At 38.7% G+C, this 20,201-nt stretch overlaps 1 protein-coding gene across 2 annotated transcripts in view; it reads right to left on the minus strand.

Moving 5' to 3' along the window:
- Positions 1 to 4,049: 4,049 nt before the first annotated feature.
- LOC108718028 (protein FAM131A) overlaps positions 4,050 to 20,201 on the minus strand; it is a 29,000-nt gene continuing 12,848 nt past the window's right edge. Inside the window, exons 2-6 of one of the 2 annotated variants that reach the window (XM_041564742.1) lie at positions 17,243 to 17,367; positions 10,008 to 10,101; positions 8,924 to 9,106; positions 6,645 to 6,773; positions 4,050 to 5,218 (exon numbers count right to left, since the gene is read on the minus strand). In XM_041564742.1, the coding sequence (XP_041420676.1) occupies positions 4,815 to 5,218; positions 6,645 to 6,773; positions 8,924 to 9,106; positions 10,008 to 10,101; positions 17,243 to 17,367 (935 nt within the window). In that variant the 3' untranslated portion in view covers positions 4,050 to 4,814. The remainder of the gene's footprint in view (positions 5,219 to 6,644; positions 6,774 to 8,923; positions 9,107 to 10,007; positions 10,102 to 17,242; positions 17,368 to 20,201) is intronic. The other variant, XM_018265579.2, reaches the window with a different exon arrangement.

Here is a 20,201-nt window from a genome sequence, read left to right on the forward strand (position 1 = left end):
ATCTGCTCTCAGCATTCTTTTCATTCAACAATACCTTGGAGGAGAATCCCTACATCGTCTTCGTATTAAGGTTACAGTGCCTATGGAAAAAAGTGGGATAAGAGAGGCATAGTCCAGTCAAAGCCACCCCTTTCACTTAAGAAAAATGCAGCTTTTTAATCATAATATACATATATTATTTTGGGATGTGTTAAATTAAATATACCACCACCTAATTAAGATGTAATAGTATCCCTTTAATACTAGGTATCTAATGAGTATAATGAATGTGGACAAGTGTTAAGTAAAATTCAAACCCAAAGTAATTTTAAGTATTTTGTCCAAATACTACCTGCTGCCTGATCTTTATCTAAATTTAAATATGGTCATCAAGACCTTTTTAAAATGTGCAACTACATCTGGTGCCTTGGTTATATCAGCATTCATGATATGTAAGGGATCAGACAAATCCTTCCCCTGTCTGTGACATCATCCAGCCCAGTTACAGGCTGGAGAGCCATCCGATTGGCTGTGTTTGCTCTGCTTTGATAAAGTATTTGAGCATCAGGAAGAGCCAGTTTCATCTCCTGCCTGTGGATACTTTGGCCACTGTGTGTTGCCCAGGGTGAGGACAGGTCTTGCTTGTGTACCTGCCATGTGGGAGCAGCTACTACGTTCAAAGGGAAAGGTACCTTGGGGCAGGTAGTGCTACCTGGGGACATAAGAGCTATTGGGGAAGGGACATTGAACTGACCGGATTTATTCTACATTTATCCCCCCGGTGTGGAGTGTGGGACTGTGGCATTGACAGACTGTGCCAGGGGTTGATAGTCCACACAGGTTTCCCAGAGAAAGGTGATTTGCATTTGCTGCATACAGTTTTACATAAAGTTTATATTTGTTTTACTGCAAAATGTGTTTTATTTTTCCTATATGTGCTCCTCAGTGTTCCCTATGTGGAGGCACTGCACTGTAAATCCCAGTTCTCAGTACTTTTCATACGCAAAATGAACTCAGGGCCCTGGATTGCCATGGGTTGATTGCTATTTAAAGAGACAGTAACCAAATTAGAGTTATAATACTTTTCTGATGCAAGACATATTAGCAGTTAGCCTCTTATACATGACATATGGTAATGTGCCTTGATATTATTTGGATGTCTTTAGAGTTTGAATTGATTTCATTGTATACATTGTGGATAGACATTTGCAAAAAATACAAATATATAAAAAATAATAATCAAATGCTAGTGCGGTGCTGTCTTAATGGAAACCTACTGAACAAGCTGGAAGAAACCTCTTTGGATGATGTCATGATATTCTTCTGCCCAGGTAGTATAGTAAGTATTTAGCCCACTGTATGGATACTTTTTGGCAGAACTGAGCTAGTGCAATATTTCAAATGCTGAAGTGTGGTGGTAGTGAAGTATTTCTCACATCAAATGTATGCTATGTGGATGTTATAAGAAGCATATAACTGTCCATAACACTGTTTAAAGGTAACCTGAGAGTTGTGAAGGTAGTAAAAGGTAGTATCCAAAGGACAATTTGGTGGTGGAGTTTAGAAGGAAAAGTGAGAGGGTTATGGCTTGGAGAACAATGAGAAGATATACAGTTAGGCCCATAAATATTTGGACAGAGACAACATTTTTCTAATTTTGGTTCTGTATATTACCACAATGAATTTTAAATGAATCAAAGGGCCACAAACAAACAGCAACTGAAAGCCGCTGCAGTAAAGGCCTAGCAGAGCATTAAAAATGAGGAAACCCAGAATCTGGTGATGTCCATGAGTTCAAGACTTTAGGCTGTCATTGCCAGCAAAGGGTTTTCAACCAAGTATTAGAAATGAACATTTTATTTTCAGTTTTTTAATTTGTCCAATTACTTTTGAGCACCTGAAATGAAGTGATTGTGTTAAAAAAGGCTTTAGTTCCTCACATTTTTATGCAATCGTATTGTTCAACCCACTGAATTAAAGCTGAAAGTCTGCAGTTCAACTGCATCTGAGTTGTTTCATTTAAAATTCATTGTGGTAATGTACAGAACTAAAATTAGAAAAAAGTTGTCTCCGTCCAAATATTTATGGGCCTAACTGTATTTCAGAGATAGAGAATTACATGTGTATATTATGTTGGGTAGAAGTTGAAATTTGTGGGTGGAGAGATAGCATTTGAAGAGGAGAAAGGAGGTAAAAAATTATAGAGAAAGGAAATTGAAAAAATGTTTAGGCAGCAACTGGAAAAGAGTGGAACACATAAAATACACAGGAAGGGGAAAGTACATAGTTATGTAACTATGTTACATAACTATGTACTGGGTTATGTAACTAGGTGGGCCCCAGCCAAGACCCGTTCCCTGCCTGATACCAATTCCGTTGCCCTTGACCTCTCTCCACGGCCCCGCAACTGTAAGAAAGAAGGTATGCGAAGGAGGGCCAGAGCGGATTGTGGTTGGGGCTGGAAGGGCTTTGTGACTGCAGAGGGGGGACTGGAAGGGGGTAGGGGGGCCCCTGAGGAAACAGCCCTGGTGAGCCCCAGTCCAACACTGTACATATTTATTTTAGTAAGTCCAGTGAGTTGTCCCCAAAGGACAATCTGAAATTTTGGAATCCGGGGTTGCTTTCATAGTGTTCCAATTGTTCCAATTGGCAGATGAGAACCAATGATCATATCCCAGGTATGGCATCCATTATCCGGAAACCCTTTATCCAGAAAGCTCCGATTAAGTTAAGGCCTTCTCCCATAGACTCCATTTTATTAAAATAATCCAAATTTTTAAAAAGGATTTCCTTTTTCTCTGTAATACTAAAACAGTACCTTGTATATAATCCAAACTAAGATATAATTAATCCTTACAGGAAGCAAAACCAGCTTTTTTGGTTTATTTAATGTTTAAATGATTTTCTAGTAGACTTAAGGTACAAATTTCCAATTTACAAAAAGATCCATTATCTGTAAAACTCCAGGTCCCGAGCATTCTGGATAACAGGTCCCATACCTGTATATCTAAAGCTCCTAAGGAAGCTTTTATGAGGAAGTATTCTTGGTTTTACATGTAGCTTGGTTATGTTATAATAATTATAATTATGGTTTCTTGGTTTTCACCCACAAATACTTATGGCAGCTGTATGTGTAAAAACGGAACGTTATCAGCCAATACCATACAGAGAAAAAACTTTCGAAGGAGAATGGACTTAAGCTGTAATAACTCCATACTTTTCAATTTGGTCTTTTATGTCCTCCTACTTTTTTGCTGATTTCCATGAGAATCAGAAATCTAAATGGTGCAATGCCTCTAACTTAAGAAATTTGATTTTTTCCATATTTTTAATTTACCAATACAGAAATGTAGTATTCTCATTCTCATTCAGAGTAATTTGAATTTAGTGATGAGTAGAAAATGAGTTGACTATCACATGAAACCTCAGGTAACATAGGTTTTTTTTTTCTTGATTGACTGATGCATCTTAGGAAGCAGTTCTACTTTGACTCATTGACAATTGAAATATGCAGAGATGTATTTTCCATCATGTTTCTAGTAGGGATGCACCGAACCCCCGAATCCTTCGTGAAAGATTCGGCCGAATACCGAACCTAAAACTACTAAAACAGTACCTTGTATATAATCCAAACTAAGATATAATTAATCCTTACTGGAAGCAAAATCAGCTTTTTGGGTTTATTTAATGTTTAAATGATTTTCCTTAAGGTACAAAGTTCCAATTTACAAAAAGATCAATTATCCGTAAAACTCCAGGTCCCGAGAAGGGGAAAACTTCCTTACTTACTCCCTTGTTTTGTGACAAAAAGTCACGCAATTTCCCTCAGATTCGGTTCGGTCGTGCAGAAGGATTCGGCCAAATCCGAATCCTGCTGAAAAAGGCCGAATCCTGGCCAAATCCCGAACCGAATCCTGGATTCGGTGCATCCCTACTTTCTAGTGTGAGCTGGGTTTGTTGTCCAGAGTGAACCTAAAAGCAAAACTGTATAAAGATAAAACACCAATAAGCAGACCAGGAGGGAACTTTGGAGAATAAGCTAGAAATCAGGACCACAGAGACACAGGAAGTTGAATTACAAACGGTTGATGTTACCGCACAAGACCTTTCAAGAGCAGCAAATAGACACGTACAAAACGCTAGAAAAGAAGGGATTCCACATACCACATGCGACCCCACAGTTTGTGGGGAGTCGGGTCTCCCCAGTGTCACTGAAATTTCACAGTGACAATAAAGTGGCAATCCTGAGGCTGCAGAATCCACAATAAACCCTGTCTCCTGTTTTTTCACAGCTGGAATTTGTTGTGGTGCAGATGAGGGAACCAAAGAGTCATATATAGAACCAGGGGATGACAAGAACAAGCCATGCTGCCACTGACCCCAGCCAGGATCCTGCACACTGGCAAACGAGTCAGGAACTTGGAGAAGAATCATGTACGGTGCAAGACATGCACAGAACAACTGAGAGTCCCCACCCACCCCACCACCTAGGCAGTTATGTGCCAGTTGGCAAAATCATGCAAACAGACCAAATGCTTGCAAAATTTAAAACAATCAAATGTAGGGTTGATGGGAAATGAGAAGAGCATGGTAAAGGTAGAAAAACAGTGTAAGAAATAGGGTAGAGCAAAGCAGGCAGAAGTAAAGTAATGAAAGTGGTATATTTGAAATAATAAAAACTGGAATGATAAAGAAAGGCTAAGAAGTTAAAGATAATGCCCTATAATTTGTTTGGGGAATTTAAGAACATATGTGAAAAATATAAATGGATGGAATAAAGAGGCAAGAGGAGGAAGAGAAATTGGGAAGAGTTACAGTGGCAATTTGGGTACTGATCAAGGTTGGTCAACTTCCTCTTCTTCCAGGGAAACAACCCCTGAAGACATTACATCTGACCCCTTTCTGCACAAGCTGAGTACCCCAGATCCATGGCTCATTGCTGGGAAGGAAATCAGCTCATCCTCACTGGGACTTAAACAGGTCTCAGAGAATGACATAGAATATGAAGAGTCTTCACACTCCATATCTTGGAGACGACTGTAAGGGCCTATAACTGACTGAGGCTTGGTCAGCAAAGGCTCCTCAACTAACTGAGAAGGAGATCCCAAGAGAAGCTGCTCCTCATCCAGGCTGCACAGACTGGAACACAAAGTCTCAGGGGACAGAGTGCGTGAGGAGTCACTGTCACAACAGCAGACACGCGAGGGCACCAGATCCTTCTGCACAGGGGTCAGGAAATCTGCAAAGTGGATAACTGAGAATTAGTAATATTGCTCAATAAGTGAAAATTATGACCATTCTATCTGATAGTGCTAAACTGGTGAACTCGAGAAACAAAATATACACTTTCAAACATTCTTTTATGGAAGATCATATAGCAACAATAAACTTTTGATGGCTTTATGGATATAAATCACTATCTACTGCTACTACAAACTTTTGATGGCCTTGGAACATGCCACTGTCTTCTCAAGGAGAATACTGTCAATCAAAAACTTCACTTGAATGTATAACAAACTGTCTATGGCTGGGGTGCTGTGGGTGTGCATTTATTACTAAGGAATTGTAATGTGCATATTTTCAATTAAAATGGAAACAGTTGTTTTTAGAAGCAGTATTGTAATTCTCCCTGAAAGGATGACTATAAAAACCCATGTGTCTTGAGACTAAAATAACGATCTAGTTGTAGAGAAATGTCACTTTACATTTCTAACCAATTTGTATTTGATTTTCATTAGAATTTAAGAAAATGAACAAGAGACTATCTCTGGTCAAAAGACATACAAAAGAATCACTCAAATATATGGTATGGTGCTGGAGCCCTAGTGAATCTCTATCTTGGATGACATAAAGAAAACAGGAAGAAAATGTGTAAATATTTGGATTTCTTGCATTGTATTCATACAATTGCATCCCTATAAGGAGGGGCTGTGAGTGTTTTTAGCTGGCGCACCTGGAAGACATTGAGCATCTATTTTGGGAATTTTGGACTATATTTGCAATGTGGCTGTCATCTCATCCAAATCAGCCACTCATGGCTTAAAGAAACAGTTTAGTGTAAAAAAAAAGTGGGTAAATAGATAGATGTTCAAAATAAAAAATGTTTCTAATATAGTTGGTAAGCAAAAAATGTAATGTATAAAGGCTGGAGTGACTGGATGTCTAACATAACTGAACAGAACACTACTTCCTGCTTTTCAGCTCTCTAACTCTGAGTTAGTCTGTGACTTGAAGGGGGGGCCAAGAGAGCTGCAAAGCAGGAAGTAGTGTTCTGGCTATTATGTTAGACATCCAGTCACTCCAGCCTTTATACATGACATTTTTGGCTAACAAACTATATTAGAAAAAATTTTTATTTTGCACAACCTATCTATTTACCCAATTTTTATTTTAACACTGAACAATTCTTTTAAAAAGTTTCAGCCAATAGACTGTGCATCAGCTGACAGGAAGTAGCAGGGGCCACAATTATGTTTACCTCTGCCATGTGACCCAATTCTTCAAATCCCAAATCCCAAAGCTCTGGATTGATTTTCAGCATCATTTTATGTAGCCTTTTTTTGCTACGTATGTGGATATTCATGTGCAGACAGACACACATACATGGATTCTCTTCCATATACATATGTATAAAAACATTTAGTACCTATTTCCTTTGCACTGACCTGATGGCTGGGAATGGTCACAGGGAGGAGGGAGGTCTTCATCATAGGAATCATCTGTTGAATCGTCACCGTCAATTGATGACCAGGCACGGAGCTTCGCCTCTGCTATTGCAAACTGCTCAGCTACACCTGAAAAAGACAGATGGACGTGCAGAGCAGCAGTGAGAAACTCAGTAAAGAAATAGAAGTCAGCAGGAGAGCAGTTACACTCTTAGGGGGGAAGAATAAAAGAGAAGGCCAACGCCACAGGGAGAGTGTGCAGATGAATCATAGTTGGGAAAGAATGCAAGATGAGAAAAGATGAAAGAAGTGGAATTGTAAAAAATAAATTCACAGGAAAGGCAGGAAGAGTAAGCATGATTAACTCTTTACAGACAGGGAAGTGCACCAAAACAAGAAAATGGAGGAGAGAGGACAATTATTTATGAATTAAATGTTATGAAAAACACTTGGGGGCAGATTCACTAACAGGCAAGTCACCAGTGTCAGCTTCGCACCCATCGCTCCACTTCGCAGGTGCAAATACGCTACGAATACGGCAATTCACTAGAATGCAAAGTTTCAACCAGGGCGTTGAGCTCTGGTGACTTTTCGCTAGCTTTACTTTGGCTGTGCAAGCATTTCATAGCGAAGATGCTCTAGCATTCATTTGTGCCTAGTGAAACTTCGCTAGTGATCTTGCGCTTAGGGTCAATTTCCATAGGGCGGGAATGATTGTATGGACGTCTTTATTATAAATGTTGCTGCAAATGGTTTAAGTTACCGATTTATATTACACATGTCCAGGGAACCTTAATAAAGGCAAGAGAGTTAATATAATGCCCTGCACATGAGCCCATTGTAAAATGAATGTTCCATATGTTAGGAAATGTCTGAAAAAAACGGTTTCCCAAAAAAAGTTTTTTGATGCATTTTAGGCTCACAGGATATGATGGAAGTGACAGAAGATTGAGGAAGATCTAGCTGCTTCATAGCACTTCGCCCTGGTCTGAGGTGGCGAAGGCAACTCTGGCGAAAGAGGTAACATTCAGTAAAATCCGCATTGGAGTGAATTTGTGGAGTAACGTCCATTTGCCAGATCGAAAATTTGCCTGGTGATAGAGTGCAAATAACCGCTAGCAGTCTGTTTCGCTAGCGAATTGGCACCTGTGCCTGTTAGTAAATTGGCAATGTCCCTGCAGGTGGCAGCGCTGTCGAAAAGTCTCTAGCATTAGCCACTTCTCTCTTTAGTTAATCTGCTCCTTGGTGCCTCGTACCCACAACTTGCTTGGTCTGAAATGTTACAGAACTCCAAACAGACGTTTTTAAACTTCAGTTGCGTGCAGAAACTTTGCAATCAGTTCACAATTTTGAGCTCTTTTCCAGCCTCCATGTTTGCCTCAACTGTTTCATCGATTCAGTTACAATCTGAACATGCGCAGACACCAGGCAGCAATTATCGTGCATGCTCATATCACTGACCAGATGTTCCAATGGGTGGGGGATAGGGTTGCCACCCGGCCGGTATTTATGTCAACATAACCTGCAGGGGTGGGGGTATTTAAGGAGGCTTTCGCTTTAAAATCAGATTTAAAACACTGTAATTTTATAGTGGACCTGTCACCCAGAAACAAAAATTTGTATAATAAAAGTCCTTTTCAAATTAAACATGAAATCCATTTTCTATTTTTTATTAAAGCATTCATAGCTGTTATAAGCTCATTTAAAAATCTCAGCTGTCAATCAAATATTGTCTTCCACTCCACTATGCCTTGGGTATAGAGGCGGGGCAGACAATTGCTTTCACTTTCCATTTAGCACTTCCTAGATGCCACTGCTCTCCCCACATTCCCCCGTTTTCTTTACCATTTAATTGTGTAGCCAGTGCATGGGGATGGTCATTGGGTCCCCCATTCTGGTGCACAAACAAGATTCTGAGATGATACAAGGCTTGCCTTAATAATAATGTCCACAAAATGGCTCCTGCCTGCTTGCTATAATTTTGAAATCCCAGACTGAAAGAAACAAGATTCAATAATTTATATAGTGTAATTAAAGTTCATTTTGTTTGACTAATGTGATAAAATAGGATTTTGAATCATTTTATTGAGTGACGGGTCCCCTTTAAACACTACTTATATTTAACATATAACATGTTTGATCTCATCTAGCACAAAGGCTTTTAAGTCTCGTCACGGCAGGGTGTGACAGCAATGGAGTTAATAAAGAATAGATGACATGTGAGGTAGGTATGTGAATGCAGTGTGGAGAAGCAGGATACAGTATGGGAAGCAAATCACCTGCAGCAAATCTTGCTTCCTGTTCTCCCTCGCTTAGATGTGAGTAGGAGTTGAAATGAGTCTCCAGAGCAGCTGGAGAGTCAATGGGTTTGCTCCAACCCTTCCACTCAATCAAGTGTGCAACACGTCCCTGAGCCATAGCAGTGGGCTTGGTTACATGATCCTTCACCACCTGCGAGATTCCTGAGAGATAAGCAAAGGACAAACTTTGTCAGATTATATGAGGGTTCATTTACTAAAAATGGGTAAACTAGCCCCAGAAGTAACCCATAGCAACTGAACTGAATTGCTGATTATAGCTAATTGCTTATTGGTTGCTATAGGTTACTGATCTGGAGCAAGTTGCCTGGTAATATTTTTAAGTTCTGTTTTTGCAATTTTATGTGATTGCTTGGTTTGAAGAAAGCTTAGAGGTCATTAAATACTTATTCCTTGTATATACAGTATGTGGGGTTGTAGATAATGCTTAACGGGGCAGGTATTCAGCAGGAGCAGCAAAAAAACACTCCTGATAAATTTAAAAATAGAAATTTGATTATTTAAAGTGGGATTTTTACCCTTTTAAAGAAGAGAGCACAATTGCACTCTCTGTACTAGAGATAAGGCCCCTGCCTCTGAAGGAGCACAAAAAGGCAAGTGCAGGGGCAAGGGGATCATCAGTGTAGGCTGTCTCAGGGAACAGAAATTCCCTTGATACTTATTACTTGTTCTGAAGTGTAGCAGGCTCATAGTTGTAGATTATATATATATATATATATATATATATATATATATATATATATATATATATATATATATATATATATATATATATAATATTTATATTTCACTTGAAAACAAGGGAGAAAAATAAAAACTGAGATGCATGGAGGTGTTACTAAATATATTTTACGAATATTTTACTAAATATCCATAAAATAGGTCACAGAACTATCATCAATTACCAAGAGAGCAGATTCACATTAGCAGTTGTTCATTTCTTAAGAGTAAGAGTTATTAGGTCTCCTAAAGAGTCCGTTGTATATGTACTGTATCTTTCCTACTTCCAAATTAAAATAATAATACCCCAGGCCAATGCACTTACCGTGCAGAGAGGACCGTGCCAGGGCTGTAATCTCATGGATGGTGAGTGCTCTTCGAGACTTGGGTAACATCTCACCTGTATCTTCAACATGTAACTGCCACGAAAGAGAAACAGGCAGATCAGACTGGGTAGCATAATGACTGATAGAAGAACAAGCCATCATTTACTAAGGTGATAAACCGACAAGAACACTGCAGTTCCTTTCTTTTTTACACTATTCCCTTTTTTACACTGTTACCTTTGCCATTACACTATAAACAGCTATTTATAAGAAATGGTGGGGATTGTAAGGTCATTCAATGCCCCTAATAGAGATTTTTTTTTTCATCTGATAGCTTGATGGAGGCCTACTCCAAAATGAAATGCCAAAAGAACTCTCCCACCTTCAACTTTATAAACACTTATGGATATAAAGAACTATCTACTAATACTAAAAATCTTGAAAAGACATAGGTGACTGTATAATAAACCAGAGCATGATAATAACCTAAAATAATATAATATAGCAAGCATATATATCCTGCAGCACTCTTGTTGATGCACAGGCATAGCTCCCACATGAGGGCAGTGTTCTCCAAAGCACTTTTAGCTGGGCGTTCTACATATCATTTTTTGTAATCCACCTCTTTGTCATGTTACTTGCCCCCCCCCTCAAGTGGCTGAAGAGGTTCCCAATTCCCCCTAATTTCTCCCTATGGAAGATGCCATGTTGCTGTTTTGGCTTTAGGTAATGGTGATCTCACATGATTACCAACACATTTGTACCACCCAAATACTTTTTCTTCTGATCTGTAAAAAAATTCTGAAAAGAACAATGCAGGTGTCCTGGTGTCTAGACAGTATAGTCATAGATGATGTACGAAAGTGCCTGTGGAGGCAGGAGTCATTTGCAAAACAGGTGCAGTATGCCAAACATCTGCACAGCTAATTCTCCTTAGTGGGTGGGGACCAGTTATTAAACTTAGGCTTGGGTGCATATTGGTTAGCATACCTGTACAAGGCCCAGAAAATACCCTGAAAAACCAATGAGATTTTGAAGCACAAAGTACTTTGTTCATTTATTCTCATTTAATTCACACAGCTAGCAGAAAGAACAAGATGTACTGCGCGGGATGACTATAAGTGGACAATACTAGTATTTTTATCTGAGCAAATTAATAATTATGACTTTCACTAGTATTTTGCTGATTTCACTATCTATGACAGAATTTTCAAACTGTGTTCATAATATTCTATGATTCTGCATTCAAAAAAAAAGTAATATTTCTAGATGTCTTTTGACATGGAAATGAACACCCACATGTGTCAATACTACACAACTACATGCTAATAAGTTTTACTATCCTGGCAAAATGCAGGATATGTCACTTCTTGCAACAGAAACAGTCAGTAAATTATCTAATCTGAGGGAGAAGATGCTTACTCTAACAAGCCTTGTTAAACCAATCCTACACTAAAACTCTGTACAGCAACACCCTTGCTAATGCTATAGGAACCTTAAGAACTGGTAGTTAGACAACTGTCAGAGCCAAGGCTAACATCTCATAAGCCGAACTATAACCAAATATAACCAATGTTTCTGGTGTAACCCCTTGTTTAGGGGTTGCCTTATGTGACATTATCAAGAACCATACATAAACGGTAAACAAGTTCAATCCAGTGTTTCTACTGAACAGAGAAAGCAAAGGTTTGGCTATCAACAGTTGCAGATTGTAAGTCTCCACCCACGATCCTTCCCTACTGAGGAAATGAACATTACATTTGTAGTCTCTCTTCTAACAAGAGTCCCCAGGTTTTGGCCCAAGTTTGAATTTCTTAACTTAATCCTGCTAAGTTCTTAACAAAGACAATCTTTAGAGCCACGGTATTGTTATATCATGCACCCAATTGTTATAATTCTGCAGAAATAACTTTATATAAACTAGGAAACGTGGAAAAGAATTACACGAGTGCTGCACTGACTTCCCTTTGCAACTTTCAATTCAGCTGGTTCATAGTCTCCGCAAGAGAGAAGTATTCTTCCTAGTCCTATTCACTACTGTACAAAGAAACCACTACATTGTTTCCTGCTATACCTTTCAAAAAATGGGCACATTTTGAAGCTATGAAACTCAACACAGTTAAAAAGACACCTAGATTTTACCAGGGACTGTTTATAAGTATCCTGCATACAGAACTTCATTAAAAGCAGACAGCATGGAGCACATGCCTAATGTTCTTAGAAGAGCTCAGAATTCACCTCTGTTGCACAACACCCACACAGACATTGCCATTCAATGCTCTGCCAGGGAGAGAGGGAAAACCGCACATAGCTCTGCAGCGCATTATAAAAGGAAACCAGAAAGGTTCACAGCATGCTCCAAAACCTTCTGTCAGAGAGAAAGTGGGAAACATAATGCACTCTGAGTGTCTTTATCAGGCATAAGTTTTCGTAACAGGTGGCATCTATATTCTCCTCCCACCTCATTATCCACCTCCTCTCCGAGAGCCTACATCAACAAGGTAAATTTCTATGGTAACCTCATCATAAAGACAATCTCCCAGGATACAGAAAGAGAGAGAACATGTCAGGTGGGAAGAAAAAATAAATAAATATGAGAGTGGGGGAGGGAGGAAACAGCAGTGCAATATGAAAGTGAATACATTAAGCAGCTTGGCTGAATCTGTTCCCTTTCATCTAGACCATTTAAAGCAATGCCATATAAATGTTCCCATACCTGCAGCATGGTACAGTATCCTATAGCTACCATACTTACCAATGCTACCAGCACTAGATATTGGCATTCTAACACGTGGTTACCTTACTACTCTGGGATTATCTGTTAACATGACTGTTACCCTGGAGGCCCATCTGTGCTCAATGGAGGCCAGGAGTACAGCTTGTCCTTTAAAGGAGAATGAAAGGCATGTTAAAACCCAGAACCACATCATTGGGGAGCCACAATACTGCCCTTCCTTCTGTACCTGTTAATATAAATCAGATAAAAGTACAGCAGGGTAGGTTAGCTCCATCTCACACCAATGGACCCAAGCACTCTTGCACCAGAACCACTGGCAGCTAAAGCTGGTATGAAACTGACTGACTTCAACTATACAAGCTCCTGGTCAACAATTGCTGGGAAAAGGACATCAAGTTCAATTCAGAAGGCCTTTGGAGGGAACCTAGGTTTTTAAAAAGGCTTTTGTTCTCCTTTAAGGTAAACGTTCCCTTTAATTCTTTCCAAACTCATAATAAATACTCATAATGCAGTTAAGGCAAGCACAGTTATTTTACTGTGGGAACAAACATATTTTCTATGTAGACTATGAAAATTTAATATTAGAAATACTTCAAGGTCTTTTATTTTCCCATAATTAAAAAATAACTTGATATTTGTCTTCTCACATTATTCTTAATGAGTTTGCTGTTTGTTACTTTCCTTCTCCATTCATTTAAACAAATTGCATCCTCATGTGTAGATGTTTGTTGATTAAGTTTTCTTTTTTTTAACATATCCAGGATCATGCTTGTACATGTTCCCACAGTCTAAGGCTTGTCCCCATTGTACCAAGAACAACAGATGGGCAAAGGGGCTATGACTTGTGGATATAACTTGTGGTGAATATTTCATTAGCTTCCCCATATATTCCCGGGAGCCCACTGTGAATGTCAGATATGGTAAGCTTTGTGGCTGCCCTGGATATTACTTGAATATTTTCATGTAGTATCTTGCTATGAGGTAAGTAATGTAATAAAAGTCACTAAGTTTGCCCAGAAGTAGTAACCCATAGCAACCAAAAAGATGTTTGCTTTTAAACAGGTGACCAGTAAATGTTTCCTGCTGATTGGTTGCTATAGGTTACTGCTCCTGGCAAGATTAGTGGGGCTCATTTATAAACAGTGGGCAAATTTTTATCTGGGCAGTAACCCATGTCAACCAATCAGATGATTGCTTTCAGCATTCAACCTGCAGCTGGGGGAACCCAGGAGGATATGGGGGCAGAGGAGACCCTGAAAATAGCATTTACTTACTTTTGCTCATCCTCCCTTTCAGGGCACCCCTGGTACTAACTGTTTGCTAAGAACAAGGAAGGGGGCAGGTGGAATCAGAAGAAGCTAATTATCCTACAGTATGGGGCAGATTTAATAAGGGTTGAATTGAAAATTCAATTTTTTTTATGGTCAAAACTCTGAAATTAGAATTGAGAATAATCCAAACTCGATTCGTGTTTTAATTAGAATTTCGCAATTTATCAAACTCTGGCCCTTTAAAAATTCAAATCTGACTATTTGCCACCTAAAACCTGCCAAGTCCAGGGACCAGTTTGGACATGTTAGTAGCATTCCTGACTTTCAAGTTTTTTTCAGAGAAAAAACGCGAATCGAGTTTAGTCGAATTAGATTCAAAATAGATTTGTGTTTTCAAGTTGGTAAAATAAGTGCGAGTTTTAGATATTCTATTTTATTTTTATAAATAACCCCAGTTTATTTATAAAAACTCACATGAATTTGAAATGCGACCTTTAATAAATGTGCCTCTATATGTCCTGTGAGTACTCAGGATGGCAAAGTGGAGTTTTGGTTGGGATTTTAAGGTCATAAGTATACCATAGTAACTTATACATAAATAATAATAAAAACTGAATCTATGTTGTGTGCTATATGCGGCATATTTGTTCTGAAGAATAATGAAAATGGAAACACCTTTCCCAACTAGACCTGCTTATTAAAGTAGTTGTTCACTTTCTAACACATTTTCCAGTTCAGTTGTTTTCAGAAACTTTTTTTCAGTCACCTTTTAGTTGTGACCTTTTTTCTATTACTGAAGTTTAAAGTTTCATTTTTCACCTTCTCATGTCTTTCTGAAGCAGCTCTGGGGAGGGGAGATGCGGACTCTGCAACAGGTCTAACACAGTGATACATTTAGTTGATACACTTGTTATCTTTAGCCCTGCTGAGCTGAATCCCAGAGTTTCATTAAAGGCAGCTGTTAGAATTGATACAATAGTTGCTAATATTCCCACATATACTGTTCAAAAATGTATTAACTAATGTAACAAATTGTAACTCTGCACCTGGATAACCATGTTGCCAGACTTAACACCAGTGACACAAGCATTAAAATGAATAAAATTTGAATATTGGAAAAGCAGTCAAAAAAAAAAAAAATGGAAAGCAACTGGAGAATATTCTGAAAACAACTGAACAAAAAAACTGTTTGGAAGATGATCAAACTTTAAATTCCTTCCAGGATTTCCTTCAGACAAACTAACCCCTCCTGGCTATGCCCCAATATTCCAAGCCCCACCCCACTTCTGATCCGGTTTCTTTAAAGCAATGCAATGCTTGTTCTTCACACTTTGCATCCTGCCATGTACATGCAGGCAAACAATTACAATCTTTCCTATCACCCATGGTCGCAGAAAAGAGTGTTCGGTTTTTACTACAAATTTTAAGAGTTGAATCGTCAGATAAACAAGTAGAAACAATAGAATTCTACCTTTATCTGATGATTTGACAGTATTCTCTTGCCGATTTTCAGGCACCTTGCGTCTTGGCTGATCATCAAGATGACAAATATCCAAGTCATTTGGTGATATCAATCGCCTCGTCTCCCACCATACAAGCACTGAATATCATACAAAACTTAATTTCATATGATAAAATTTGCATGTGTATAGCCACCTTCACTTCTATACTGAAGCCAATGTAAGTGTTTAGTGCCCCTAAAATGGCAGCGTAAGATCTCACAACTTGAAAGCTTGTAATGTGAAAGTGTCTGCATGCTCAGTACCAGAGGTCATGCTAGTATGCAACACATTATAGTTTTGTAGCCTTTACAGCGAAGTACTTGGTCTTTACATCCTAATGTTAAAAGTGTTTAAAAAACACTTTATATGTTTAAAAGACTGTGTAGGTCACATTGTATTATATTGTGATCAAGGCTGGTTTGCTGAGAAATCCCAACATGATATAACTGACTGATCATATTTGACACTGATTGTGCTTTCTTTTACCTTGTTTTGTAAGCATGAATTCCAATGTGCTGCACTAGGCCAGAGTCCCTTTCAAGCAGAGCATTCAAAGGATGGCAGAGCAGATAATAAAATAAAATTGCGGTGATGCAATAAAGTTGCAAACTTTGCCCCGGGTCTATTAACCCATAGTAACCAATCAGATATTTAGTTTCAAACATGTCACCAGTTATTGATACCTTCTGACAGGCAGTTATGGGTATTTAGACCTGGTGCTAGCTTTGCATCATTTTATTACATTACCATGTCATTATTTATTTATTTATTTTTTTTATTAACATGTATTTATATAGCGCCAACATATTGCGTAGCACTGTAAAGTAAATGTGATTATACAACTACATCACATGAATTACATACATAGAATATATGGAGTAACAAACATCACAATCAATACAGGTACAAAAAGGTGAGGAAGGCCCTATGCATAGGCATACAGTCTAAAGGGAAGGGAGTAATACGCAAGGTGTGGGAGTGGGCAAGATCGAATTGAGTGGGTGAGAAATGTGGTATTGCGTTTGGTAGTTAAGCAGAGTGAGGGTAGGCTTCTCGAAAGAAGTGCGTTTTCAGAGATTTCTTGAAAGTAGAAAGGTTGGGAGAAAGTCGGACAGACCGTGGGAGAGCATTCCAGAGGAGGGGTGCAGCCCTTGCAAAGTCTTGAATGCGAGCATGTGAGGAGGTAATGAGAGAAGAGTTGAGTAGCAGGTCAGTAGAGGAGCGTAGTAAGCGAGTGGGTGAGTATATAGAGATGAGTTCAGAGATGTAGGGTGGGGCAGAGTTATGAAGTGCTTTGAAAGTCAGTGTCATTAATTTGAATTTGATTCTGAAAGGTAACGGAAGCCAGTGCAGGGATTGACAGAATGGCGAGGCAGAGGAGGAGCGGTTGCTGAGGTGTATGAGCCTCGCAGCAGTGTTCATTATGGACTGGAGAGGTGACAGTCTCTGGAGGGGGAGGCCAATTAAAAGAGAGTTACAGTAGTCTAGACGCGATATGATGAGAGAGTGAATAAGAATTTTGGCAGCGTCTTGGGTGATAAATGATCGTATTTTGGATATGTTCTTTAGGTGGAAGTGACAAGATTTAATAAGTGACTGGATATGAGGAGTGAATGACAGGGCAGAATCTAGGATAACCCCAAGGCACCGGGCCTGGGGAGAGGGGGTGATAGTGGAATTGTTAACTATGATGGATTTTGATAGTGAGGGAAGGCATGTGTCACCTCCAGGAACTCCTGGCTGTCCGTGGGGACCCGCAGATTAAACCTTCGAACAAAGGATGACCCTTTCTCATGGAAAAGTGCAGCAGTACACCTTCCCTCACTCCATTCCACACGTAGAGCTTCCACTGTGGGGAAACGCAGGAATTACTGAGAACACGTAGAGATAACAATTCCAAGTTAGGCAAAAACCATGGCTCCAGTGACACAAGCAACAAAGAATCATATGTGTGAGCCGATTAGGTAAGGTGGTGAAGGCCTATATGTAATTTGCATTGATATGAAATAATAAATAAGCACCCTAACTATATTCCCAATTTATTTTCTTAAGAGGCTGAAGATCAAAGGGTGCTTGATTTTATGCTTTACTTTTACAGCTTTTTCCCCATAATTCTATGTTTTATTGCCGTTTCCCAGAACTATTTTCCCCTGCAGTCATGAGATTGCACTTGGACTGGTAAAGGGCTGTAATCAAGGCTGCTAATGAAAGGCTTCAGCACACAGTCCATTTAGAACTTAGTAACTCCTGCCCACAATAATACAAGCATTAATAAGGATGAAATTATAGCAATAACATTCATTTTGGCATTACCATCACACATTGGAAAGGGATTAGGGGACATATTTATAAAGGTGTGTAAAAAAAGTTTGAAAAGGCATTCAAATACTGGACCAGATTAAATCCATGTAATGATTTTAAGAAAAGTGTAGCCAATTGTAATATTCTGATGTAAAAAGCTTGTTGAAATTAGCACTTTTGCTAGTGTTGCCACTTTTGACACAGCATTTAAACAATTTTCCATTCCAGAAAATCTTTTGCCATAATTTGTCCCAATAGATTATGCCAAGCTTTAGGTATGTAAAAATAATGGAGTCATTTTCAACATTGGTATGGTGTTAAATAAATCACCTTTATAAATATGCAATATACTGTATATCTATTTGTAATGCATTATGCCTACTGTTGCAAAGCATAGCACTAATGCAAAAGGACTGCAACAATTTTAGAAATAAGCTATTTGACACCAACTTTGACACTGTTTATCTCTTTAATGTGGCACTTTCTGCTTGCCATATAAGTGGGCACTCCCCCCATGCACCTGTGACAATGACTCTCATCCCTTAAGACACACAACTCTGAGCCTTCCCTGTTTAAAAGTAATTAAAACAGATTTAGGAGATTTTAGGAGATTTTAGGAGGTAGCTTGGCTTTCATTAAATTATATCTTCCAGGTCTGGTTTGGGAATGTAGTAACTGGTACAGAGTTTGGGCACTAACAACCCATGCAGAGTAACCAGCTATCCATGGTTTACCTGCTTGACCCTGGGGCCCCACAGGAAAAATACAATTACAGGATCTCTCCACCTTGTGCAAGTGCTTGGGCGTGTGAATTGCAATCCTAATTCCCTGCTTGTGTAACCCATAATACATCCACACCTTTTAATGAGGGGGACCTTAAAACTGGGAGCAGCTTTTTTTCCCTCTCCTAATTTTTTTCATATCTACCCTAAACAAAATCACCTTTTGCTGTCTATGGTAATGATCATTATGGCACATCTTGCAGTCACATTCTACATACAAAAAAAAAAGGTCAAATAAAGCTCAAATATAAAAGCAGACAATCAGGAATAAAATTAACTTAACAATTTTCCATTTTTTTGTGAAAGGGCACATACTAAATGAGTTATTAGGGCTGCTTTTAATCAGCCCTAAGTGTGACCATCACCTCTGTACTTGACATTACTGCTTGATAACAGGCTGACAGCTCTGTGGGGAATTTCAGTTCTCTGGGCTACACTGCACTGTACTAGTGAACATAAGTCATTTATTTTCCTCAGGGATCCATACATTATTTAAGCACAGCTCAAACTGTTATTATTTAAGGAAAAGGGATTTAAGTTAAAAGCAAAATGGACGCAGGACATCTAAACTTCAGCTGAATAAAGCCACACATCTCAGGACTTATAAAAAATTTACGCTGTTTTTGCCTTTATTCAGCTAAATGTCTTGAGATTAATTGAAAACTGCACCCACCCATCTGAATCACTGATATTTAAATTTTTGCACTATATATATATAAATATATTTTTTTTTTTTTTTTTCTTCGGTATATAGAAATATCCTTCTAAAATAACATTTCACAAATCACAGATACAAATCTCAGAATTTTCACAATTGGGCTTTTCTTGTGTGTCTTGTTCATTATTTACCTTTCTCTCAAGTGCAAAATGTACTAAATGTCTATACAATACAAATTATAGTTATTAATAAACAGTTATTAGTAAGGTTTATTTCCCTTTTAAGTAGATAATATTAAAGACAAGCCTATCAGAATAGTTCTGATAAAGAAAGGCAAATGCCCATATGTTACCTTGTGAAAACCCTAAACTTGTCCTAAAAAAGTAACTTTAGGGGGCAGATTCACTAAGGGTCGAATTTCGAAGTAAAAAATACTTCGAAATTCGACCCTCGAATTGAAATCCTTCGACTTCGAATATCGAAGTCGAAGGATTTAGCGCTAAACGTTCGTTCGTTCGATCGAAGGATTTTTCGTTCGATCGAACTATTAAATCCTTCGAATCGAACGATTCGAAGGATTTTAATCCAACGATCGAAGGAAAATCCTTCGATCAAAAAAAGTTTAGCAAGCCTATGGGGACCTTCCCCATAGGCTAACATTGACTTCGGTAGGTTTTATCTGCCGAAGTAGGGGGTCGAAGTTTTTTTTAAAGGGAAAGTACTTCGACTATCGAATGGTCGAATAGTCGAACGATTTTTAGTTCGAATCGAAGTCGAAGGTCGTAGTCGAAGGTCGAAGTAGCCCATTCGATGGTCGAAGTACCCAAAAAATACTTCGAAATTCGAAGTATTTTTCATTCGAATCCTTCACTCGAGCTTAGTGAATCGGCCCCTAAGTATGATGTAGCCAACAGTATTCTATGACAATATGCAATTAGTCTT

Source organism: Xenopus laevis, chromosome 5S (assembly GCF_017654675.1).
Source record: "Xenopus laevis strain J_2021 chromosome 5S, Xenopus_laevis_v10.1, whole genome shotgun sequence".
Taxonomy (NCBI): domain Eukaryota; kingdom Metazoa; phylum Chordata; class Amphibia; order Anura; family Pipidae; genus Xenopus; species Xenopus laevis.